The 26,176-nt window shown below is 46.0% G+C and overlaps 1 protein-coding gene across 3 annotated transcripts in view; it reads left to right on the forward strand.

The window, feature by feature from the left end:
- PCDH15 (protocadherin related 15) overlaps positions 1 to 26,176 on the forward strand; it is a 1,303,618-nt gene that overhangs the window by 909,039 nt on the left and 368,403 nt on the right. For all 3 annotated transcript variants that reach the window (XM_059729933.1, XM_059729932.1, XM_019484297.2), the window contains one exon: positions 18,825 to 18,904. In XM_059729933.1, coding sequence (XP_059585916.1) covers positions 18,825 to 18,904 — 80 coding nt within the window. The remainder of the gene's footprint in view (positions 1 to 18,824; positions 18,905 to 26,176) is intronic.

Genomic DNA, 26,176 nt, shown 5'->3' on the forward strand with positions numbered 1-26,176 from the left:
CGAGGTACCAGGCATGGTTAGTGAATGCTGAGATGGTGGGGCAGATGGAGTGTCTCACAGGAGCGCAGGGCGGGGGTGGACCTGGAATTCCACATTCATGTCCATTGCCGAGCACATGGGGGACCCCCCATTCTCCCCTGGCTCAGTGATTGGCCACGGGGGGGGCCCAGGTGCCCCGCCAGACCATGGAGGAACCAGTTGCCTAGCCAGAGGTTGGGGGGAGAGTCCCCCATGTACTCTGTGGTGGACCCAGAAATGGACTGGAAGTGCTTCTGGTCCACTTCCAGATCCACCACCAAACACACTGGGGACCAACCACACCAGTGCTCCCATGGGACACTCCATCCACTCCAGCATCTCAGCATTCACGAGGCACCTGGGACCTTGAGGTATGTAGAAAAAAAAAATTTAAGTTATGTCTATGAATCATTGAATTTCTCCAAATCAATTTAGAAGATTCTGATTCAATTTGGAGAGATTAAAGGGTCTCCTGATTCAATTCCTAAATCTCCTGATTTAGATTCAGAGATTTGGCCACCAAAAAAGGCCAAATCTCCACCAAATTGAATCAGCAACCGAAGCTTTGCACAGCCCTCATTTTCTTCCCCTGCTGGCTGGTGATGTAGTGAGTGCCTCCTTCATCTCTGAGAGTGGGGCATGAAATGGTTTAAATAAATGAAAAAAAGGAAATAGGTGCAGATGGAGTGAGGAGGGTGGCATTCACCACCTCTGCACCTGGAGGTTGGGGAACCCCAGCAGTGGGAGATTCACCTTATTCATAGATTCATAGATGTTAGGGTCAGAAGGGACCTCAATAGATCATCGAGTCTGACCCCCTGCATAGGCAGGAATGAGTGCTGAATTTAGATGACCCCAGCTACATGCCTATCTAACCTTGTCTTGAAGACCCCCAGGGTAGGAGAGAGCACCACCTCCCTTGGGAGCCCGTTCCAGACCTTGGCCACTCGAACTGTGAAGAAGTTCTTCCTAATGTCCAATCTAAATCTGCTCTCTGCTAGCTTGTGGCCATTATTTCTTGTAACTGCCGGGGGCGCCTGGGTGAATAAAATCTCACCAATTCCCTTGTGTGCCCCCATGATGAACTTATAGGAAGCCACAAAGTCATCTCTCAACCTTCTCTTGCGGAGGCTGAAGAGGTCCAGGTGCCCTAGTCTCTCCTCATAGGGCTTGGCCTGCAAGCCTCTAACCATACGAGTGGCCCTTCTCTGGACCCTCTCCAGGTTATCCACATCTCTCTTGAAGTGTGGCGCCCAAAATTGAACGCAGTATTCCAACTGCGGTCTGACCAGCACCCGACAGAGGGGAATTATCACCTCCTTGGATCTGTTCGTCATGCATCTGCTGATGCACGATAAAGTGCCATTAGCTTTTCTGATGGCTTCATCAGACTGACGACTCATGTTCATCCTGGAGTCCACTAGGACTCCAAGATCCCTTTCCGCTTCCGTTCCACCAAGCAGGTCATTTCCTAGGCAGTAGGTATGCTGGACATTTTTCCTCCCTAGGTGCAGCACTTTGCATTTCTCATTGTTGAATTGCATTCTGTTGTTTTCCACCCATATGTCCAACCTGTCCAGGTCTGCCTGTAGCTGTTCCCTGCCCTCTGGTGTGTCCACTTCTCCCCATAGCTTTGTGTCATCTGCAAACTTGGACAGAGTACATTTCACTCCCTCGTCCAAGTCGCTGATGAAGACATTAAAGAGTATCGGTCCAAGGACCGAGCCCTGCGGGACCCCACTGCCAACACCCTTCCAGGTCGATACCGACCCATCCACCACCACTCTCTGGGTATGACCCTCTAGCCAATTCGCTACCCACTGGACTGTGTAGTCATCCAAGTCACATCCTCTTAACTTGTTCACCAGTATGGGGTGCATATCGAAGGCCTTCCTGAAGTCTAAGAAAACGACGTCAACCCCTACTCCTGCATCCAGGTGTTTTGTAACCTGGTCATAAGAAGAGACTTGATTAGTCAGGCATGATCTACCTGCTATGAACCCGTGCTGGTTTCCCCTCAGCATAATTTTTCCTGCCGGGCTCTCGCAAACGTGAGCCTTGATAATTTTTTCAAAGACTTTGCCAAGGATGGAGATGAGACTGACTGGCCTATAGTTGCCTGGGTCATCCTTCCTCCCCTTCTTGAAAATGGGGACCACATTGGCCCTTTTACAGTCCTCCATGACCTGGCCCATGTGCCATGAGTGTTCAAATATTCCCACCAGTGGTTGTGCAATGACATCAGCCAGTGCCTTCAGTACCCTCGGATGGAGCTCATCTGGGCCTGCCGACTTAAACACATCCAGTTCCTCCAAGTGCCTCTGCACCATCTCAGGGTCTATGCTTGGTAGTCTGGTGCCCTGCTGCTGCCTCTGTACAATCCCAGTGTACCTTCAGGAACACCAGCTGTTCCACCAAACCAGGATCCAAGGTGGTGATATGGGGTGTCACTACATCACCAGCAATGCTGGACACCCTCTCATTTGGAACACTGGTTGGTGGAGAGGACAGGTGTTCCCAGGCAACTGTGGCCAGATCCAGCCACATCTGGCTGTGGCTTGCCCAGTAGTCCAAGGGTCACACAGCAGCAGCTCCATGTCCTCAATGAGCTAGGCAGCCACCAAGGCCTGAGCGCTACCTGCCTAATGGTGGGATTTGGTACCTCTGGACCTCATGGAAGCTGTGCACTTGGCCCACATTGGCAGTGCCTATGGTGGAGGAGGAGACTGGCTGGTAGAAGGTGTGCTACCATAGGACAGTGGATCCCCCTCTTCCACATCCCCTCACCTCTGCCATTCTGCCTCCCTGACTCTCTTTACCAGCACCTCCATCCACTGATTCAGGCTTTGGCTGCTGCATACACTGCCCTTCACCCTCAGGTCACACATGGTGGACAGCACGTGGACTGTACTGGAATGCAAGGGATCAAGCCATTTCCTAATGCCCTCCTTCAGCTGCCTCACCAGTGCCTGCATGCCTGGTAACAGCGGCTTGCCCCAGCCAGGAATACTGATCCCCTGAAAGCTCTCCATTTAACTCTGAAGTTCCCTCACTGTAGGGATCTCCTGGCTAAGGAGGGCATCACCAGCACTGTGGGTCTTGGTGGCCTCGAGGAAGAGCTTGAGAACCACCAAGATCTGGGAGATGGTATCCCACTCAGCTCTGATAACGGGGCTGCTGATCCCAATCTCCCCGACCAAGGTCATCTCATGGATGGCCTTCTGTTGCTCCACCAGCCTCTCGAGCGTCAGGTATGTGGATTTCCTCCAAGTCTTTACATCCTGCATGATTTTGTGCTGCAGGAAGCTCAGCTCTGCCTGTTTCTGCCACAGCATCTTGCTCCCCTTGATGCTCCAGTGTAAGTAGCCTGCCACCTTCCTGCATTTTGAAAATCACTTGCTGGTGTTGCTGGCACCATCACCAGCAGCCCTGTCCCCCTCCAAGGTGTCCCTGACAGTGAGGTGGAACTTCTGTGCTACAGGGAGGATGCCAACAAAGTTGGTATCATGGACCGCCTTGACCATATTGGCCCCACTATCAGTGACCATGAACCCGCGGGTGAGTTCGCCCTGCCCAATGAGCCAACATAGTGTTTAAAATGTCTCCATTAATGGAAAGATCTGTTTTCCTTTTATTTCTTAAAAAAGCCCAACAAGAACACAAATAACACATTTTCGTCTATCTCATTCTACCCACAAGAGCATATTTTGTCTGAATATGGGGTCCATGACACCTGCAGATCTGATAAAAACTGAATCTCAATCTAATAAAGGCCTCTAGTGGTTTGCATTTTGGCACCACAGACAGGTAAGTTTGTAGGCCAAAGTAGTGTTTTTTTTAATCTTAAAAAGGTGGGGTTTGTGACAGTCTCATTGCTAGTATATCCATTTGCGTGCTGTCACCTTCAATTCTTAATTTGACATCTTTTGGAAATGTTGGATCTGTGAGTTTCAGTACATTTCCCAGGCCATTTGCCCAGAGAAGAATATAGATGTCATTTAACCATCCAAACCAGGGTTTGTTTATCAAAGGAAAGGCTTCTAGAATGCACATCTTGGTTATCTAGTAGGTATGAAAGATCTAATTTTCATTATAGAGTCAGCACCTCAAAATTCTGTTTCATATAATAAAATGGATCTGTAGACCTTTAGTGCTTCCTGCACCACTCTTCTGACAATCCTTTTGTAAAAAATAATAAACCTGAGGCTTGTTTTGCTGTAATGTTTACATTTTCGGTGTTCTTATTCCAGCTCAGATTTTTGCTGTACTAGGTTCCAAGGTATTCTAATTTCTTGTGCTGTAAGAACCAAACTCCTTTCCTCCTTTCCTTCCCAAGAACCAATGCCTTGGTTTTAGCTGTGTTGATTTCTGAACTATCTGAGGTGCAGTACTGCTGAAAAATATCTAGTAATTTTTGGAGGTCTGTTTGGGATTATGATATTACTAATATGTCATCTGTATAAAGCAGGAAAGGGATAGAGCCATTCAGAATCCTAGGTGTTTCAAACTGATCCCCTATAGTACTGTTTTAGATCTTTCAAGAATAAATTAAAAAGTAGCACAGCAAGCAAACATCCTTGTCATAACCCTGTTTTAGTTAGCAAGCTATTGGACAGGGCATAGTGAATCCCTTGATGCACCCTAGATGCTGTGTTTGAATAGTAAGTAATGTATAATTGTAGGAGAATGTTATCCATTTATGTTATTTCCAGTTTCTTCCATAATTTTAGTCTGTCTATGGAGTCAGATGCTTCCTTGAGATCTCTGAAGGCTAGTACAAATATTTTTCCTCCTTTTATATATTTAAATGAAAAATAGTGCAATGCCAAGCAATGGTCCATACAAGAATAGCATTTTCTAAAACCAGCCTGCTCTTCTCCCAAGACATTATTTTCAGATTTCATGTCTGAAGATTTAAAAAGTAAATGTTTCCCAAGTATTTTGGCAGGAATATACATGAGAATAATGGGGTGATATGATACAGGATCTCTCTCATCATCATATTTTAAAAATTTGGGAGGGACTGTTTTGTTTTTATTCTGATGTTTTAGATAAATGTCTTCTAAAATAATTATAAATACACATATTGGTAAAAATTGGTTACCACCAGGCAAAAAACTCCTTGAAGATTTCTGGGGGAAGAAAACCAAGGCTGTGAGGGCCTTTCTTTTTCTCAGTAAGGATACATATGATTTTACTTGAGATTCAGAGATGAGATAATGATCTGCCTGTAGCTTAAAATGTCCTTCAGCAAGAAGCCATATTTTCCTTCATCATCTGCAAGTAAGTTGTTAAACTTTTTTTTTTTTTTAAACATGCATCTTAAGGGAAGTACACATTACTGCTGTGCGAAGCTTCAGTTCCTGATTTGATTTGGCCCGATTCGGTGGCTGAATCTCCAAATCCGAATCGAATCAGAGGACCCTTTAATCTCTGAATCAAATTGGAACCTTCGGAATTGATTCAGAGAGATTCGGAAAGATTCTGAGATTCGAACATAGACACAACTTTAAATGTTTTTTTGACATACCTCTAGGTAGCAGGCAGCTTGTGAATTCTGCGATGCTGGGGCACATGCAGTATCCCACAGAAGCACAGGGGGCTCCCCAGCATGCTTGGCAGCAGACCTGGAAGTGAACCAGAAGCATTTCCTGTCTGCTTCTTGGCCCATCAAACACTGTGCCAGGGGGGCCCCCCACACCTCCTGGCTCAGTGACTGGTGCCTCCTGGGTCTGCAGGGGCCACCTGGGTTCCCCCACAGCCAATCATCAAGTTGGGGTTTATAGGGGGGGGGGGCGCAGTGCGCTCCCTGGTGGAACTGGAAGTGGACTGGAAGTACTTCTGGTCCACTTCTGGGTTCACCACTGAGCACATGGAGGCCACCCATGCACTCTTGTGACATGCTTCATGCGCCCCAGCATCGCAGCATTTACAAGCCGCACTGGTACCTGGAGGCTTGTAGAAAAAACATTTAGAGCTGTGTCTATGTTTGAATCACTGATTCTCTCAATCAGCATGGAATCTTCAGATTCAAATTCAGCCAAATTGAATCGGGGACAATGATCCAAATCAACAAATCAAATTGCTGTCCCTGATTCAGGCTGAATTCAAATCTGAATCGTATAGGGCCCGCTTCACACACCCCTAGTACACACTGGGCATTAAGCTAAATGTTTTTGTCCCTCTGGCTATAATTTGCCAAAAACATTGGTTATCATTATTTTTCCCTGTGGCTACTAGTTCTCCCCATAGCTTTATTTGATATTGATTCTTTTTTTCTTGTTCATTTTTTTTATATCGATATCTATTTTAATCTTCTTGATGTGTTGGAAGCTAGCACAGACATGTTTAGACTTGTATTTCTTCAAGGCATCTACTTAAATCATCTTTAGAGCATTCCTCATCAGATATGGGTTTGTTTCTCAACATTGCCTGTTTCCAAAAAAGATGCTCTTGTTTGTTGAGGGCATTTTCCGACTGTTGGACAACTGTTTTATTAATTGTTTTTAGAGTTCTTGTACTTGTTTTTCAAACTCATTATCCCACCACATTTTCTTTTTATTGACTACTTATTTGAGAGCTAATTGTATAGATTTGAGGAAGGTTCCTTTTAAGAGTCAAATAGAACTTTTAGAAAGGGAGGCAAGTGTTCATTTTTTCCACACACGGCAAAATTTCAAATAATTTAAACTTATACCACATATGTGGTTCTATTCATATATAATTAATCAGGCTTGCTCCTTTAATGGTAACAAATGTGAATGTAGGTACACCTTTGCTGGTTTATCCATTAAGCATTCTAAAATTCTCTTCTGCAATGAATTTCAACAGGCATTGCCCTCTTCATAGTTTATCACATAAGGTTGCACAGAGGGATTTCCCATATTTTATTAATGACATCTTCATTATCCTGAATGTGGGTGCTGCCAATTCTAGTATTAAAATTGACTGCTATTATTATTCTAATTTTGAAAATTTATTTTGGATCATCTCAAGAGCATTATATAACAATTACAAGATCACATTAGATCTTGATGCAAGTGGTAGGAAATAAACATTAATAAGAATCAAGGGAGATGTACCACAAAATTGAATGAGCAGTATAGTAGAAGGTTGGAGTCTGTGTCAGTTTCTAATCCCTTGATCAGACTCCTTATTGAGATAAGTGTAATCAAGTCTCCCTGCAGCTTCCCTTTATTTTTATCCTTCTGGTCATTATATACCTAACATATAGCAAAACAATGCAAGTTCCAGTAAAGTTTTATTTGTTTTTGCTTTGATCTTGACCTGAATAATATCGATGCACTAAAGTGACTTTACTATCTGCACTCCCCTTTTCAAAATCCTAGATCCATCTGTGTGTATGTACACAATGATTTTTACATACACAAATGCACACACATGTACATGCATATTAATTCATTGTATTCCATATAGTACCTACCTATTTTTTACCTGAGCTCACAACTTTTAAACTAGTGTGACCAAGTGTAGAGCTAGGCTAGGCTCTTACTATAAAAGCAGCACAAAAGTGCAATTTTTCAAAAGGAGATTAAGGGACTTATGCAGTCATCTCCCAAATGAATGTTATGGACTTCTTAGGTACCTCTCTGCCTCCTTTGAGAACCCAGTGTAAACATATTTATTAGTTAAAATGAAGTTTATGCTAATTACCGCTGTTGAGTAATTGTGTAACAGTAGTACCATGTACTTCACTGATATACATATGAGTTAAACACATAGTTTATTTTATTGCATAACACCATGTTGGTCCCAATTTTATTTGCATGTATTTTACACTATAATGAGCCTAGTATATCTGCATAATAAAGCATTTAAGTGCACCGAACCTTTCAGCTCTACTTTTTACTTTTTAATGTAATTGTACAACATTTAACTATACATTAGTTGTCTCTAAAAACGGCGAAAGAAGCAGATGTCAAACAGCTGTCAATATAAGCCTTGAAATGAATGGGAGCTTCAGTTTTGATGCTGCTTTTAGAAGCCTTAAGAAAGATTAGAATGGCAGCTCTATAAACTTTTTACCAACCTGGCTAGGTTTTCTTCCTTTATTGTCAAGACTTCTGATAGCAGTCCCAAAATTGACTTTCAGAAACCATGAAAATGATCTGCACTAGTCAGTATTGCAACTGCTAATCTAAAGCCACAGCTGTGAAAGGAGTTTTGTTTACATTAAGTTCAAGTAACCACGTAGCCTTGTTTTATACTCTGTGAACCTGAATGGAGTGCTCTGTGTAAAGCAATAAGGCAAGTTAGTTTTGTTGGGCAATTTGGATAGTAATTTTGTAATAATAGAGGTGCACATGGGATACTATGGCTTCCCAGGAGCGGAGCACAGATAATCAGAGGAAAAGAATCAGTGACAGTAGCTACATCCTTAGGTAGTATATGTTATCATAGCTCAGTTGAAGTCAGTTGCAGTCAATGGGGCTATGCTGGCTGAGGGTAAGATTCTTTGCTTTCCATTTTCAGTAAATTTCTTGAAAACTTGTGGAGGAACTTGAACTGAATCTGTTTTCAGATTAATGGTAAACTGAACCAGCGAAGAACACCAAAGAAAAGTTGAGATGATTATGGGTAACAGATGCTGTCACCCACACTGAGAGGACAACTCATTTAGCCACGGTTGAAAGTTAATTTCTCACGTACCTTTACTGTCCAGAGTGAGTTTTAGAATTACCTAGCCATGCTGTTCAGGAGAATTCTCATAGGTGATTATAAACTAGTTGTCTCTGAAAGTGCTGAAGAAAAATGGGAGCCAGGGGCCTGCTGAAGTGAGAGTAAGCATTAAACTGACAGCTGCTGTACTGCTGGAATAAGCAACCTTGAGGCATAGGTCATCTTTGTAGGTAGCAGACCAGATAGTTAATTTTAGTACTTTAAGATACTAAATGATTTAAACAGTACTTTGAGAATGCAAATGTAATGTTGAGATGGAAGTTTTATGTTTTTCAAAGTGATTTAATTTTTTTCTTTTGTAAAGATTGAATTGTGATTTTTTTTTTTAATTCAGGTGTTCATATATAAATCCATTTATTTATTTTCCATTTAAAATTATACTGAAGAAAATATATTATGAATAAACATTTGGGAGAGACCAATAGTATTAACTATGTCATGGTCTTGCTTTCCTCTCTTAATTTACTCTAGAGCTGGTTTCATACCTGCCCAATTTCATGTGTGCGAATGGTTTAATCGATATCACTGAGACTGTTTCTGGAAGTAAAAGTAAGCACATTCATAGGCATTTGAAGGATTGTAACTTATTTTGTTTGTAGGGCAGAGGCAACATAGATGGGGTCAAAATATGCAACTTTTATACTTTCCATTTATTGTGCTTTTTCTAATTTTAGGTGCAAATAAAACCATGGCCAGGAGTAAAAGCCTTTATTAATAGCCTTTATCTTCCTGAACTAAGTGAATCATAAGATCTGCAGTGTGTGCTGACTTTTTCAAGCATTCGAAAATAACAAATTTTGGTGTTTCTTAATTAGACATTTTTAAAGTAAAACTACCCATTTCAGTGCATTTAAATTTTTCTAGTAGGTATGTACATTGTAAAATAACAGTTTATTGGATTTTCTAATTCTCTATCCATTCTTTTAATACACAGGTGGCGAACGGTCCAATATATTTTTATACCAATACCCTGCAGTGAATGTGTATATGTGTATGTGTGTGTGAGAGAGAATATTTTTATACCAACACTAGTATTTTAATAACAGTAATCAAGATTATGTAAACTAATGCAGTAATAAATGATCCCAACTGTGTTTTTTTGTAAATAAGTCCCAGAATTTATTTCATGCCTAGAGGCTGTTTATTATTCTGCCAGCCATTGTTGATTAGAACATTTGCATATTTAAGCTTTAATTTTCCTGAGATTTTGTGAGACAGAAATAGGGCACATACCATTTTACTGAGGTAGACTGCATAAACAACATGCAGTTCTTCAGAGGTGGCAAAATTGCCCCATAAAGTTGATTCTGAACCACGTAGGTGTTACAGATACAATTTTGTATACTAAAATTACTTAAAATTAGAGATACATGTTTTTTAAATGTCCTGAGCCTTCAGTCTTTTGGAATTTATGATATATATTAATGTTTTATGAACATATTATGTATACTTATTTAAGACCATGCATCATTAATTTACTATTATTTTTCCACTGTTATTTTTTATATAAGTTTTGAATATGTGACCATTGATACATCTAATTTGAGGTTATTTAATGTGTATTAGTGAAAGGCAAACTTTGTTAGAAGTCTAGAGGCAAAGCAAGAATTAAAAAAGAAATGAAAGATTACTCTCAGGTTGCAAATTTAATTGCTAGTCTGGTCATGTCCTCAGGTTGTGATGCTAGAGACCTTTTTGTGGCCCCACAAGCCACACATGTGGAATGTTAAAATGTGCCCCCCCACTGCAAATTTGCAGTGTGTGGGCAAACTTACTACCAGGATTTCCCAATAGCAAGAAACACCCCCAAAAGCCCCAGGGGAAAAAAAGCAATGCAGTACACACTACAATAGCATGTGCTAGAACAAGTGGAAGCTTGGTCCTCCTCTACACCTCCATTTGTGCCCCAGCTGCTCCAGCACAGCAAGAGCTGAGAGGAACTGGGCAAGGGTAGTTTGCGGAAAGTGGGACAGTGCCCCAAAATTAAGCACACATACAGGGATGTGCACTGCAGCACAAACTAGTGGCACACATTTGTGCCTCTACTATTTGTGCCACTGCAGGCATGTGCCCCTGACATCTGGATGCAGCCTCTGGGTACTGGTGTTGTCAGCTGTAATGGAGAAAGTAGGAGGATAGATGAGATTTTCCTTTTCTATCATGTTAATTTTAAAGAAAACAGTGACAACAGCAATGCATCTCTGGATTACGGGTTAAGGTATCGGGTGAAGAAGTTTTAAAAGCCAGTAGACAGGTGATGTCAAGATCATGGGAAAGAATAGACTTGAAAAATATGGGAATGGGAGTTCCACAACAATTCTTGTATTTTTCCCTCCCATTTTCTTTTCAAAAAGTAATGAGAAATATTTCACCTACTTTAGACTTAGAGTGAATGTACAGGAACCTAAAGTTCTCTGAGAAACACAGTAGAGAAGAAAGGGAAAAATGGTTTCAACAGAGATTAAGGCTGCAGTATCCATCAGCTAGATATAAGAAGAACCAACAAACAGTAGAAATGAAGGCAACTCAATAAAGATAGTCTTTTGGAATTCAGTGTTGTCAAACTGAGTAGAGAGAATGAGGATGTCGAAAAAGATTGTTGCACTTGGAAAAAAGAGGACATTTTCAGTGAAGAGAAGTAGAATGAGGTCAGAATGAAGTCAGGAGATGGAGGAGAGAGGTGATATTAATTGAAGACTTGGGATCTACAAAGGATTAGATTTGAGACTAGTGTAGGGAATCTCCTGTTGGGCACTGTCAACTTAGTCTTCAAAATGTTAGCAAGATCCAGGCAGGAGGTGAATAAAGAAGGAATTGTGAAAGAGGATGAAGATATCAAAGCCAAACTGAAGTTGGTGAAGTAGCAAGAGAATTTATAAGAAAATAGAAATAGGCTGAGAATTGAACAGAGCTGAAGGAATTAAGTGCATATTTAAAATGAGAGGAAATTTATGAGAGAGAGAGATCCTGCTTAGTTGTGTCTGGTTTCTGTCAAATAAAAGCTTTTGAATGTTCCTAATCCTGTTGATTTCACCTTTGAGAATCTGGGACTTCGCTTATAAGGTACAATAAGGATATATAACAAAAAGAGGAGAAGCGAAGTTAACAATATAAGAACAACCTAAGTAAGATTTTATACTTCGTTGGTGCTTGAGAGCAGCTTGTGGCTGAGAGCAAGGCAAGAAAATGAAAGGACTCTTGTGGGGAGGAGACTACTAGTCAAATTTGGGATAATTTGTACAATAAGTATTTGTGTTAGCTGTTCATGACCACTACCAATTATATTCCAAGTGGAGATAGAGGACGAAATGCTTCAGCCTTCAGACAACAATGCATTGTTCTGTCGGGAAGAAGGTTTGAGAACTAAGTGTGTCATCTCTTAGTTTGTTGGATATCCTACCATACCAAATGGAGAGACTGGATAATTTCTGCTCAGTTTTCATAGCGGAAGCAGGAGCAAAAAAATTCCCACAAAATATAGATTGTGACCCATTGACCATTTTGAGAAAGTGTTTGGCCCATAGTCTAAGAAGTTTTCACCCATTGCCTGCTACTACCATGGGTGCATCCCCACAAGCATGCACATGGTACATGGTCCCACTAGGGGGAATGCCTTACTGGACCTGGTATTGGCAATGGGGGATGACATGGTAGGGGACCTACAGATCGGTGGTCACCTGGGGGACAGTGATCACCAAATAATAGAGTTCATCATAAGACGTCGAGTGGGTAAGGTAACTAGTAGGGTGAAAGTGCTAGACTTCAGGAAAAATGATTTCAATGAACTCAGGTGATTAGTCAAGGACGCACTACAGAGTAGGAGTTTTGAGGAGATGGGAGCCCAGGAAGGGTGGCTGTGCCTTAAGGAAGTGGTCCTTTGGGCACAGAGGGAGACGATCCTGATGCGAGCAAAAGGAGGGAAAGGGGCCAGAAAGCTTCCCTGGCTGACCAGAGAAATCCAGAGCAGCCTACAGGCTAAAAGAGAAGTGTATAAAAAGTGGAAACAGGGAGAGATTACCAAAGAGGAGGATACCTCCTCTGCTCGCGCTTGTAGGGAGGCAGTTAGACGGGCCAAAGCTACCATGGAGCTGAGGATGGCATCCCAAGTTAAAGATAACAAGAAATTGTTTTTCAGCTATATAGGGAGTAAAAGGAAGGCCCAGGGTGGAATAGGACCCCTATTGAATGGGCAGAAGGAGTTGGTGACAGACAGGGGGGACAAGGCTGAACTCCTCAATGAGTTCTATGCCTCAGTGTTCCTAAATGAGGGGCAAGACAAGTTTCTCACTGGGATTGTGGAGAGGCAGCAACAAGGCGCCAGACTACCATGCGTAGGCCCTGAGATGGTGCAGAGGCACTTGGAGGAACTGGATGCGTTTAAGTCGGCAGGCCCGGATGAGCTCCATCTGAGGGTACTGAAGGCACTGGCTGACGTCATTGCACAGCCACTGATGGGAATATTTGAACACTCGTGATGCACGGGCCAGGTCCCAGAGGACTGGAAAAGGGCCACTGTGGTCCCCATTTTCAAGAAGGGGAGGAAGGAGGACCCGGACAACTATAGGCCAGTCAGTCTCAACTCCATCCTTGGCAAAGTCTTTGAAAAAATTATCAAGGCTCACATTTGTGAGAGCCCGGCAGGAAAAATTATGCTGAGGGGAAACCAGCACAGGTTCATAACAGGTAGATCATGCCTGACTAATCTAGTCTCTTTTTATGACCAGGTTACAAAACGCCTGGACGCAGGAGTAGGGGTTGACGTCATATACCTAGACTTAAGGAAGGCCTTTGATACGGTATCCCACCCCATACTGGTGAACAAGTTAAGAGGCTGTGACTTGGATGACTACACAGGCCGGTGGGTGGTGAATTGGCTAGAGGGTCACACCCAGAGAGTTGTAGTGGATGGGTCGGTATCGACCTGGAAGGGTGTGGGCAGTGGAGTCCTGCAGGGCTCGGTCCTAGGACCGATACTCTTCAATGTCTTCATCAGCGACTTGGATGAGGGAGTGAAATGTACTCTGTCCAAGTTTGCAGATGACACAAAACTGTGGGGAGAAGTGGACACACCAGGGGGCAGGAAACAGCTAGAAACAGACCAGGACAGGTTGGACAAATGGGCAGAAAACAACAGAATGCAGTTCAACAAGGAGAAATGCAAAGTGCTGCACCTAGGGTGGAAAAATGTCCAGCATACCTACTGCCTAGGAAATGACCTGCTTGGTGGAACAGAAGCGGAAAGGTATCTTGGAGTCCTAGTGGACTCCAAGATGAACGCGAGTCATCAGTGTGACGAAGCCATCAGAAAAGCTAATGGCACTTTATCGTGCATCAGCAGATGCATGACGAACAGATCCAAGGAGGTGATAATTCCCCTCTGTCGGGTGCTGGTCAGACCGCAGTTGGAATACTGCGTTCAATTTTGGGCGCCACACTTCAAGAGAGATGTGGATAACCTGGAGAGGGTCCAGAGAAGGGCCACTCGTATGGTTAGGGGCTTGCAGGCCAAGCCCTATGAGGAGAGACTAGGGCACCTGGACCTCTTCAGCCTCCGCAAGAGAAGGTTGAGAGGCGACCTTGTGGCTGCCTATAAGTTCATCAAGGGGGCACAGAAGGGAATTGGTGAGGTTTTATTCACCAAGGCGCCCCGGCGGTTACAAGAAATAATGGCCACTTGCTAGCAAAGAGCAGATTTAGACTAGACATTAGGAAGAACTTCTTCATAGTTCGAGTGGCCAAGGTCTGAAATGGGCTCCCAAGGGAAGTGGTGCTCTCTCCTACCCTGGGGGTCTTCAAGAGGAGTTTAGATAGGCATCTAGCTGGGGTCATCTAGACCCAGCACTCTTTCCTGCCTATGCAGGGGGTCAGACTCGATGATCTATTGAGGTCCCTTCCGACCCTAGAATCTATGAATCTTCCAGGGTTTCAAAGCCATTTGAGATGGTGCAAGAGGCATGTGCATGAACAAAAAAAACATTTGCACAGGGGCAAAATTAGACCCCTGGCTATCCAGGGGTAAAAAACCAAAACCATGAGGGGAAAAAAGTGGGGCAGAGCACAGTCCTGGACCATGCCCTGAGGCAACCAGAGGCTCAGTCCTGCATACAGATGCTCTGGTAGCCAGCCAGAGCACCTCTATGGCTGATGCTGCCCCGGGGCTGAAGCACACTGTCTGCCTGTGTGGGGCAGGCAGTGTGCCAGCCACAGAGTGCTGGACCTGGCTTCCTGCTGTTAAGTAGGTGGGGCGGGTGGAAGAAGGGCGTGGACCATGGGGGGACCCCCGCCTGTTCCCCCCCCCTACAATTGCTGTCCCACATTATCCAGCAGTAGCAGCTGCCACCGGAGTTACTGGGGCCTCAGGGCAGAGCCGCCTCACATATCACAGGGCCTGGGTAACAACTGCAGCAGCCCCAGCTACCCAACAGTGTGCAGAGCCAAGCAGCATCCTGCCAATCCCGGCTACACCTGCATGATGGGGCAGTGGCAGTGTGGGTGTCAGGCAGCTGGGGCCGGGCCCCACTGCCCCCACTGCCCCATGCTGCCATGAGGCCTCAGTGATCCTGATAGCAGCTGCTACTGCCGGTAAGCATGCGGCTTTTTTGAGTCCCAGACTGCTGGGACCAGGTGTGGGGGATCAGGGGGAGGGCCAGCTGGGGAGGGGGGGTGATCGGGGAGTGGGGGCTGTGCAGGGCTTTTCCACATGGCCCCAGAGCCCCCATAGCCCCTGTTACTGCTGGTGAGTGCAAGGATTTTTTTTTGTATGTGCTGGGAGGCTGGGGCCAGGGGGCAGCCATTGTGGGGGCTGGGGTTGCAAGCTCAGGTTGGGGCCAGGTGGGGCAGCCATTGGAGGGGCTGGGAGAGTGGGCAGGGGGTGGGTCAAGGCAAGGCAGGCATCAGGGGGCTGGGGGTGCAAGCGGGGATAGGATATGTGGTAGCCCCTGGGGGAGCCATGTGACTCCTGTTGGGGAGGGCTGTAACCCCTGTTGGGGGCTGTGGCCCCTGTGGGGGGCAGTCCATGAGCTGTGTAGGGGGGCTGCCCCTTCTGAGCAGCCCCCCCCCCCCCACAGGCCCCCCACAGTCCACCCACACCTACCAACACACCTCACAGCCTCCCACATCCCTCCTCTGCCACCCACATCCCCCACCCCCCCCATTCTGCCCCCTCCCCCCCCGAAAATCCCATGTCCCCCCCAGGGCACGCCCAGCTGTCAGACAGGATGAGACCTGCTGACAGGAGCTGTGGCTGCAGGGGAAGTTGTCCCCACATCATGGTTAGTGAAGGGGTCACAGGGAGTTCTAACTGCTCTATGGTAAGAAAAGGCAAACAGCAGAACATATAGGTATGTAGAATTCATTTTATTATGGTGAGAGAGACACTGGTATTCTTCCAAATTGCTTTAACACTGTAGATATATCAATAAAACATTGCCCAACTGATTGCTTTCTCTGTGTCTCTGTCTATATATGTGTATATATATATATATATATGTATATATACGTATATGTATATATATGTATATATATAGTGGTCTTTTGTATTAATTGTGGGGGAACATGGATTTTGGGGTATTTTACAGAGTGACTTCGGGATTTTTTTTATCAGGGATTTTTCAGTTTTTCAAATAGGGAACACCATTATTCCTGCTAGGGAGGCAAGTGGCAGGATGCGGGCAGAGGAGTCTGCTCAGAGCTGGCATCTTGGACCCAGTTGGAGATGGCTGATCTCCTGGACAGTTGGGACCAGGAGGACATGCTTTGACAGTTCAAAGCAGGCCATCACATTGGGAACATCTTCTGAGTGATAGCTGCCCAGGTGGCCAGGCAGGGGCACATATGGTTGTAGTGCTGCACAAAGGCAACTGTGCAGCCACAGCCCACTGATGGCTAGCCCAGAGGGGCAGATGCCTCTACTGACTGTGCAGTCCCCATCTGGGTCTGGCAGGTGTGCAGCAGGTCACAGCCAGGCAGCAGCCCCCACTGCCAAACTGCTGCAGTTGGTAGATGTTGCAGGGAACTCTCAGGGCTACTTCAGCAGTCCAGCTGACACAAGAGGTAGTGTCCCCAGGTACCAATTGGCTGTCTTCCAGAAGCACTTGAGTGCAAGTAGCCCTGAGCTGCTTGCCAGGGCAGGTTTTTGTACTGATGGGGCCAGGACAGGGCAGCTCTTTATATTCCTGGGGACAGCACAAGTGCTGGCCCTGAGCTCTAGCTCCCCCTGGCTGCAGATCCAGGAGGAGCCAAGCAGGATTATTTTGCTCCAAGTGGCACAATTTGCTCCACAACAAAGTTCATGTCCAGGCACTTGCGCTGAGGCAAAAAGCCCTGGCTCAAATTTGCACTGCTTCTATTTCAGCTGGTACACGTGCACATGCTTGCATGTGTGGATGTGCCCCATGAGTCTTAGTTTCCAAATTTTTTAGCAAAATAAAACTTTTTTTTTTTATTTTAATAAGTGGTACATCAAAAACATTATTTCCCTAGCTTTCACTCTCATTTCTTTTTAAAATGTCAGGGGAATGTAGAAAATAGAATTAAGGGCTTCTGGCCTTTTACAGTATTTGTACACTTAAATCTTGTCAAGCTCCAATTTATATAGCATCAAAATCTGTATTATGCATTCTAGTCAGTAAAAATATGTGCTTATTACTAACTTATGTCAATACTCTCTCAAGTGTACTTGAACAGTTTTTAAGAGCAGAGTATTTGAGCAGTCTGCAGAGGTTATTCAGTGATTATCTCCTGAGATGAATTTCCAACAATTCATACGTCTAGTTTTTTATCATTCCTCTTAAAATAACCACTCAAATTTTGAAGTTTTATATGCAGAGACAGTCACAGGGATGGCATTATCTATCTAGAAAAGTGGTTTTCGAATTTTTTTCATTTACATACAGACCTCTAAAAAGTTCTGAATAGAGGTGCAGACCCCTTTGAATTGTAAGTGTGGGTATTCACATACTTTTGATTGATCATAGTCATTTTTTTGTGGATCCCTTAGGCATGATCTGCGGATCCCCAAGGATTCGTGGACCACAGGTTGAAAACCACTGATCTAGAGAATCAAATAACATATTTTAAAAGCTGAGCTTTTATGCAGGTAACCTGCCTAAAGAGCATAACATGGACTTTTTGTACTGCTACACTATTTCTGGAAATGTATTACCATAAGTTTAACTTCAAAACAGGTTGACAAGTTAATGCTGCTGGAAACCTGATTAATTTAACAGCTGGACTTAATTTAATTCTTCACATCTGTACTGCTGTTAATAGTGCTCCTCATTCTCATTCTGATCTTCTTTTATTGAATAGTGATTGTGATTCAGGTTTGGGGATCCACAGGAAAAATATCAGCAGAAGTCTTGTAGTTTTGTCAGATAAAACAATCCAGAAGGAAAGAAGGGTGAAAGAATTGGGAGAACTCCTTTACTGAAAATTGTTAAAGAAAGGGTAGGATTCAGTACACTTATATTAGTCTTTAAGTAAAATAAATATAAAATTAGCCAGAGTAAAAACACAAGTACTTGACTAGATCCTAAGTGTTACCTGCAGAGCTGACCTGAGCAGGGTGTGGGGCCCAAGGCAAAACAGCCTATGTGGGACCCCACCCCCACTCCCATCCCATGGGCCCCAGTCCAAAAGAAGCTGCTGCTGCCAATGGCGGCAGTAGCATCGGCAGCAGGGGGGAACGAGTGGCTGGACGTGGAGCCGCCACTCCGCCCCACTCCATGGGCCCCCCCAAAGTGTGGGGCCCGAGGTGATTGCCCCGATTTGCCCACCCCCCCAAGATGGCCCTGATTACCTGATAAGGTACTTGTTCATGTGTTGTATTAAGACAAGTTTAAGGCATTTAAAAATACATATTCAGAATACAGACACAGTACTAGTGCACACCTATCCCCACTAAATATCCCCATAAAACCATATCTGATACAATAGAAGCAGTAAGAACTGGTTCCTGTTAGAAACATACTTTATGATTCTTCAGTGGATAGCTTCAAATGGTTAATTTTACATTTTATAGATTGTACTGTACAAAACAGCTTTTTAAAAGCATCTGCGGCTGTTATATCATTTTGATTATTCTCTTTTTTCCTTTATTTTGAAAGGCCACTGATAGGGAGGGTGACCCAATAAGATATCTCATTGAGAATGGAGATCCTCAGCAAGTTTTTAATCTCTCTCAAAGGTATGTGGAAAAACCCTTACAACTGAATTTTTACCTTTTTCTGTCAAATGAGTACCCTGAATGTGAGCAGCAGAAACAACTTTTAATCAGAGGTGTTCAGCTGTTCATAGATTATCTTTTAGGCAATAATGAGAACTCTGTAAATGGTACTGAACTCTGAAATTTTACACAGGGGACTATTTATTTATTTTAAGCACTTTGCTAGCTAAAATCCAGTGAGGTGGAAACATTCCATTTACAAGTGTGACCTGGGATTAATTAGAAGCCTTTAAAGTTGTCAGCTTTTTGCTAATGACAGGGACATTTTTACTCAGTTTCTTGCTTTGAAAAAATTTGCTCTGTAATGGAAAAAAAAGGTCTTCTCAGCTATTGTTTTAAAAGCAGATATTTCAGCAATGACTTAAATGGGAAACATTTAGCTTCTTCTCATTTGGAGGCTTACCTAATTAGCACAGAGAGAATATGTATGTTATGATTTAGAAGCACCACAGAGAATAGTTCCCCAATTCTTCCAAGTAGCTAGCTGCCATCTATATCCCAGAATGTCATTCTTATTTAAATAGAAGGGAAGGTAAGCTGGCTTTCCTTGGCAGATATTATGGTATAAGTAAGCAGGAGCCTTTCATTAAAAGGCTTAGGTATTATTCTATAAACACCAGTAAATCAGGTTAACTGAATAGTTGCATGGACTATTAGACCATTATGAATATGCTAAAATGAACCAACAGCCATTGGGCTCCTGTCTCTATTTATTGGCCTGAGACTGCAGCCTCTAGATGCAGACCAGGAGAAAGCTTCCTTCTCTCAGTCCAGAGGAGATGACAAGAATTGCAGTTCCAGGCTTCTAAGACTAATGGGCTTGCCTTTCTTCTAAGGGGAGAAATTATGCAGGAACTGGAACTGTCAGCAATTTCTTCCACAAATGGGGAAAAAAATGACATGTTTTGTTTGTTGGCTGCAACTAATAGATGTATGAGAACTGTGCCTGGGTTCTTAGATAAATCACTTATATGTGAAAAATAGGGCTGAAAGGGACCTCACAAGATAGGATAATCCCTGACTAAACCATCCCAGTCAAGTGTTGGATTAACCTGCTCTTGAAAATTTCCAGGGATAGAGTTTCTATAACCACTCTAGGTAGCCCTTTCCAATGTTTGACCACTTTCATAGACAGAAAGTTCTTAATTTCCAACCTAAATTTCCTCTGCTCTAGTTTGAGGCCATTGCTCCTAATCCTATCTCCTACACTCATAGAGAAAAACCAATCTCTATCCCCTTTATAATCACCCTTCAGGTATTTGAAGAGTATAATCAAATCCCTCTCCATCTTCTGTTCTTCAAACTAAATTAACCTAGCTCTTTTAGCTGTTCCTCATAAATCCAAAGACTTTGTTTTTGTTGCTCTCTGCTGACTTGTTCCAATCTGTCCACATCTTTCTTGAAGTATGGGGTCCAAAACAAGACAGAGTGTTCCAGATGAGGCCTCACCAGTGCTGAATAAAGGAGAAGAACTATTTCTCTCATTTTTTAAGAGATGCTCCTGTTAATTCAACCCAGTATACTGTTGGCTTTTTTTAAAAAAACAGAAGCACACCATTGACTCATACTAGGCTTGTGGTCCACTGTAACTCCTAAATCCTACTCTGTAGTACTAGCCAATCATTTTCCTTTCTGTTCATCCATTTATTCTGTCCCCAGTGCAGGACTTTACATGTTCCCTTATTGCATTTCATCTGATTGATTCTGGGCCATTTCTCCAATTTATTTAGGTCATTCTGGATCCTAACAGTAGCACTGTGGGGGAGAAAAACCAGTTAGTAGTAATTTATTTACAGTTTGGCCTTCACCAGAGCAATTTTAATTTGTATTAGGGCCGTGACTCCTGAGCTGAGTCTGGCTTCTCAGCAGAAGTGCCTAGAAGAAAAGAGACTAGGTCTGTGCGAAGCTTCGGTAGCCGATTCAATTCAGAGGAGATTCAGCCCAATTTAGCAGCTGAATCTCTGAATCCAAATTGATCAGGAGACCAATTAAAAGGTCTGAATTCAATTGGAAGCCTCCAAGTCAACTTGGAAAAGATTTGGCGCTGCTTCAGAGATTCGGCCATAGACTAAACAGGCACTAGTCCTCACACTAGTGCCTCCAGCTGGTAAGTCTGTTGTGGTGGGCAGAGGGGGGAGGGAGGGGGCATAGATTTCATAGACATTAGGGCTGGAAGGGACCTCGGAAGATCATCGAGTCCAGCCCCCCGCCCAAAGGGCAGGACGTCAGCTGGGGTCATAGGATCCCAGCAAGATAAGCATCCAGTTTCATCTTGAAGGTGTTCAATGAAGGCGCTTGAACAACCTCCGGCGGCAGGCTGTTCCAGACCTTGGGGGCTCGGACAGTAAAGAAATTCTTCCTTATGTCCAGCCTGAAACGATCTTGTAGTAGTTTGTGACCATGCGTCCTCGTCATCCCTTGGGGCGCTCTGGTGAACAAAGGTTCCCCTAGATACTGGTGATCACCCCTGATAAACTTGTAGGTGGCCATCAGATCACCCCTGAGCCTGCGCTTTTCCAGGCTAAAGAGCCCCAGGGCTCTCAGCCTGTCATCGTAGGGTCTGCTTCCCTGACCCCTGATCATGCACGTGGCTCTTCTCTGGACTCTCTCAAGCTTCTCCACATCCTTTTTGAATTGTGGAGCCCAAAACTGGACGCAGTACTCCAGTTGCGGCCTCACTAAGGCCGAGTACAGGGGGAGAATGACGTCCCGGGATTTGCTTGAGAAGCATCTATGGATGCAAGCCAGCATTTTGGTCGCTTTACTAGCCGCAGCATCGCATTGCAGGCTCATGTTCATCTTGTGGTCAATGATGACCCCCAAGTCTCTTTCTTCCATAGTGCTAACCAACATAGCACTGCCGAGCCTATAAGGATGCTGCAGGTTTTTTTTCCCAAGGTGGAGAACCTTGCATTTATCGGCGTTGAACACCATCAGATTCTCATCCGCCCACTTGCTGAGCCTGTCCAGGCCAGCCTGGATCAACCGCCTGTCTTCTGGTGTGGATGCTTTGCCCCAAAGTTTGGTGTCATCGGCGAACTTGGCCAGTCCACTTCTGACTCCAGTGTCCACATCGTTAATGAAGATGTTGAACAGTATGGGTCCAAGGACAGAGCCCTGGGGGACCCCACTGGTCACAGGACACCACGATGAGTGACTTCCATCAATTACTACCCTCTGGGTCCGACCCCGGAGCCAATTTTCCAGCCAGTGGATCGTGGGGGACCCAAAGTGACAATTGGCCAGTTTCTCCAAGAGACGATCGTGGGACACCAGATTGAAGGCTTTTTTGAAGTCAAGATATATGACATCAATCTCATCTCCCTTGTCCAGGTGATAGGTCACCTGGTCGTAGAAGGAAATGAGATTGGTCAAGCAAGACCTACCCGCAACAAACCCGTGCTGGCTATCCCTTAAGATGTTGGCGTCGGCCAGTCCATTAAGGATGGCCTCCTTAATAAACTTTTCTAAGATCTTCCCCGGGATAGAAGTCAGGCTGATGGGCCTATAGTTAGCCGGATCCACTTTCCTCCCTTTCTTGAAGATAGGCACCACGTTGGCCTTCTTCCAGTCTTCGGGCACTACACCAGAGCGCCAAGAGTTTTCAAAGATCCGCGCTAGAGGCTGGGCTATGATGCTCGCCAGCTCCTTGAGTACCCTGGGGTGAAGATTGTCAGGGCCGGCTGACTTGAAGGTATCCAGCTTCTCAAGATGTTCCTTCACAAAGTCAGCATTAATGGAGGGCAGGGGATCACCCTCACCCGGACTTCCCGGCCCTGTAGCAGGCACAGGCGTCCCATGGGGCTGATGAAAGACCGATGCAAAGTACCTATTTAATAGGTTGGCTTTTTCCTGGGCGTCAATTGTCAGTTGCCCCATCTGGTTCAGCAGGGGTCCAACGTTGCCCCTGCTTTTCCTCCGGCTCCCCACATATCTGAAAAAGGACTTTTTATTGTCCTTGATGCTCAAAGCTAGCTGGAGTTCAGTTGCAGCCTTGGCTTTCCTGGTCTGCTCCCTACAGGACCGGACCAGTGCAGAATAATCCTCCTTGGAGGTGACTCCCATCCTCCATCCTTTGTAGGCCTTTCTTTTTAGCCTCAGGAGGTCTGCTAGGTCCCTGGAGAGCCAGGGGGGCTGCTGTGCCCTCTTGCTGCCTTTCCTCCGAGATGGAATAGACTTAGTTTGTGCATTGAGGATCCCTCCCTTGAGGAGCAACCACTCTTCTTGAACTCCCCTCTCCCTGCGGTCACAGTCCCTTAGGGCCTCACTGACAAGCCTCCTGAGCTTGTCAAAGTCGGCTTTCCTGAAGTCAAGGACTTCCGTGTTGCTGACTGACTTGCCAGCTTTTCGGCGGATGGTGAAGGTGATCAGCTCGTGGTCGCTGTCACCCAGCTTCCCATCGATCACTAGGTCACCGACTAGATCCTCCCCAGTAGCCAGCACCAGGTCGAGCAGCGCTTTGCCTCTCATTGGCCCATAGACTTCTTGAGTCAGGTAGAGGTCATCCACGCACGAGAGGAAGCTCTGCGACCGCTCAGATTTTGCTGAGCGATCCTCCCACGAGATGTCTGGGTAATTGAAGTCACCCATGACAACCATTGTCCTGGAGCAAGCTGCCTCAGCCAGTTCCTGGGCAAACTCCTGGTCTAGCTCAGGACTTTGGGTGGGAGGTCTGTAATAGACTCCCACCATTGTGTCCCCTGTGCCGTGTTCCCCACGGATTTTAACCCAGAGGGTCTCCAGCCGTCCACCCTGGTCGCCAATATCGGCTTGCAGGGACGTGTAGCTTTCCTTAACATAGAGAGCTACACCCCCGCCCCTTTTCTCTACACGATCCCTCCTGTACAGGGTATAGCCATCTATCCCCGTGGTCCAGTCATGGGTGGAGTCCCACCAGGTCTCCGTGATCCCTATGACATCGTAATTGTTTGCACTGAGCAGGAGGATGAGCTCCTCCTGCTTATTCCCCAAGCTCCTGGCATTTGTGTACAGGCAGGCAAGTGCCCCCTGGGGGGCTCCTTCCTTGCCCACAGATTTTACCAGGGCTGGGGCTGGGGCGGGCTCCCTTGAGTGCCGTGATCCGCTGGCTTTGCAAGGATTGCTCAGCGGGCCAGCAGTGGCGGTCGTCCCCCTGTCCCCCAGCGGGCTTAGTTTAAAGCCCGGTGGAGCAGGTCAGCCAGTCTGGCTGAGAAGAGCCTCCTCCCTAGGGGAGAGAGGTGGAGACCATCTCTTCCCAGCAGCTCGCTGCCTCTCTCGCCAAAGAGCGGGCTGTGGTCATGAAAGCCAAAGCCTTCCTGACGACACCAGCGCCGAAGTCTTTGGTTGACCACATAGATCCTCCTGTCCCTTCTCAGCCCATAGCCTGAGACTGGGAGGATCGACGAGAACACCACCTGTGCCCCCAGACCCTTAAGCCCTGCTCCCAAATCCCTGTAGCACCTCATGACCTGGCTGGGAGTGCTCCAAGCCGTGTCATTGGTGCCCACATGAATAAGGAGCATGGGATAGCGGTCTGTGGGTTTGAGGAGCTTGGGGATCCTCTCTGCAATGTCCCGGATGCGGGCCCCTGGGAAGCAGCAGACTTGCCGGGCTAAGGGGTCAGGGTGGCAGATTGGCCCCTCCGTCCCCCTCAGGAGGGAGTCTCCCACAACAAACACCTTACGTTTTGTCTTGGGGAGAGCAGGGGCGGGAGCTGCAGTTGGGCCCATGTTGCCTGTGGGGGCCGGCAACTCAGCAGGCTCTGCTGGGGCAGCAAGAGGTGCATACCTGTTGCTCAGTTGTGGCGGGGGTGGGGCCTTGGTGCGGCGGGCCTTAGGGCCCTTGACCACCTTGGTCCATGCCCCTGGCTGGACACAGCAGGAGGTCCCAGAGTCCTCCTCTGGCCTGGAGGGAGACTGTGATCTACCCTCTGCCTCCCGGGGGAGAAGGGCCTGGCAGTAGGAGTCTATCTCAGATCAGTGCCCCCACAGTGAGGGAGAGATTGGGGCTGGGACAAGCTGCCCAGATGGGGTAGCACGGGTGTGGGACTTGGGGAACAGGGCTCCCGCCACTGTTCACCACCATGTGCCACTGGTTTGGAAGGGCATGGGAGCGGGTGTGGGAGTAGATCTACACAGGATGGGCTGCCCCAGGCCGCACTCTGGAAGGCTAGCCCCAGCCACCCACCATCAGGCTGTGCTCCATGGGGCAGGTGGAGCAGCCAAACTCTGGGCAGCTAGCCCCAGCCAAAGCCCAGAGAAAAGCCCTGGCTCTGCCTGTCCCACAGAGCATGGTGGCACAGAGGCTATACAGGGGCTGGAGCCACCCTCAAATTTCCCATAGCCCCTACCCTCATAGCCCCTCCCCAATCTGGGTGCATGCACCTGCCACCATGCCCTGCCACTGCTCACCCAGTTGGGGTGAAGCCGCAACTTGTCCAGGAGCCGCAGGGAGTCTGGGCAAGTGACAGAAAGGCATAGCCCCCACTCCCAGTGCCTTCCACCACTTGTTCAGAGTGCAGCCTGGCTCAGCCCACCCAGTGCAGATCCGGGGGCACACACCTACTCCCATGCCCTCTTGGACCAGTGGCGCATGGCAGCGACCAGTGGTGGAAGCCCCCTTCCCCAAAGCCCATATCTCTCTACCCTGTCTGGACAGCTTGTCCCAGCCCTAATCCCTGCCTCACTATGGGGGCATTGATCTGCATCCCCCCATGCCCCTTTCCTCCCCCCTCCACCCACCACAACACTTACCAGCTGGAGGCAGCTGTGTCCAGCATGGTGAGGACTGCTGCCCGTTTAGTCTATGGCCAAATTTCCAATGTGGCACCGAGTCTTCAGATCCAATTCACCCAAATCGAATCAGGACAGTAATGCAAATTACCAAATCGAATCACTGTCCTCCCAATCAGCTGAATCAGAATCCGAAGCAAATACTTGCCACTTCGCACAGGCCTAAAAGAGACATCTTGGGGAGTGACATTTTTATAGTTTGCAAGGGAACTTGCAGTGAAGTCAGGTTCCAGGTAACCCCCAGAAAAGGTTGACTGTGATTTCAGTGTGTGTTTTTATGAAGGTAGCCAGGAAGTAGAGTTAATAAAAAAAGATGGACTGACTTTACAGTTTATTTTGAACTCACTCTTTGGCTCTGTTTTAAGTCTGTTTATTTGCAAGTAATTCCACAAATGGTGTCCCTCTCAGACCAACTTTTTCTCTCTCTCCCCCCTGGGCATTGTACAGTGACATTCTGCATAAT

This window comes from Alligator mississippiensis, chromosome 6 (genome assembly GCF_030867095.1).
Source record: "Alligator mississippiensis isolate rAllMis1 chromosome 6, rAllMis1, whole genome shotgun sequence".
NCBI classification, from domain to species: domain Eukaryota; kingdom Metazoa; phylum Chordata; order Crocodylia; family Alligatoridae; genus Alligator; species Alligator mississippiensis.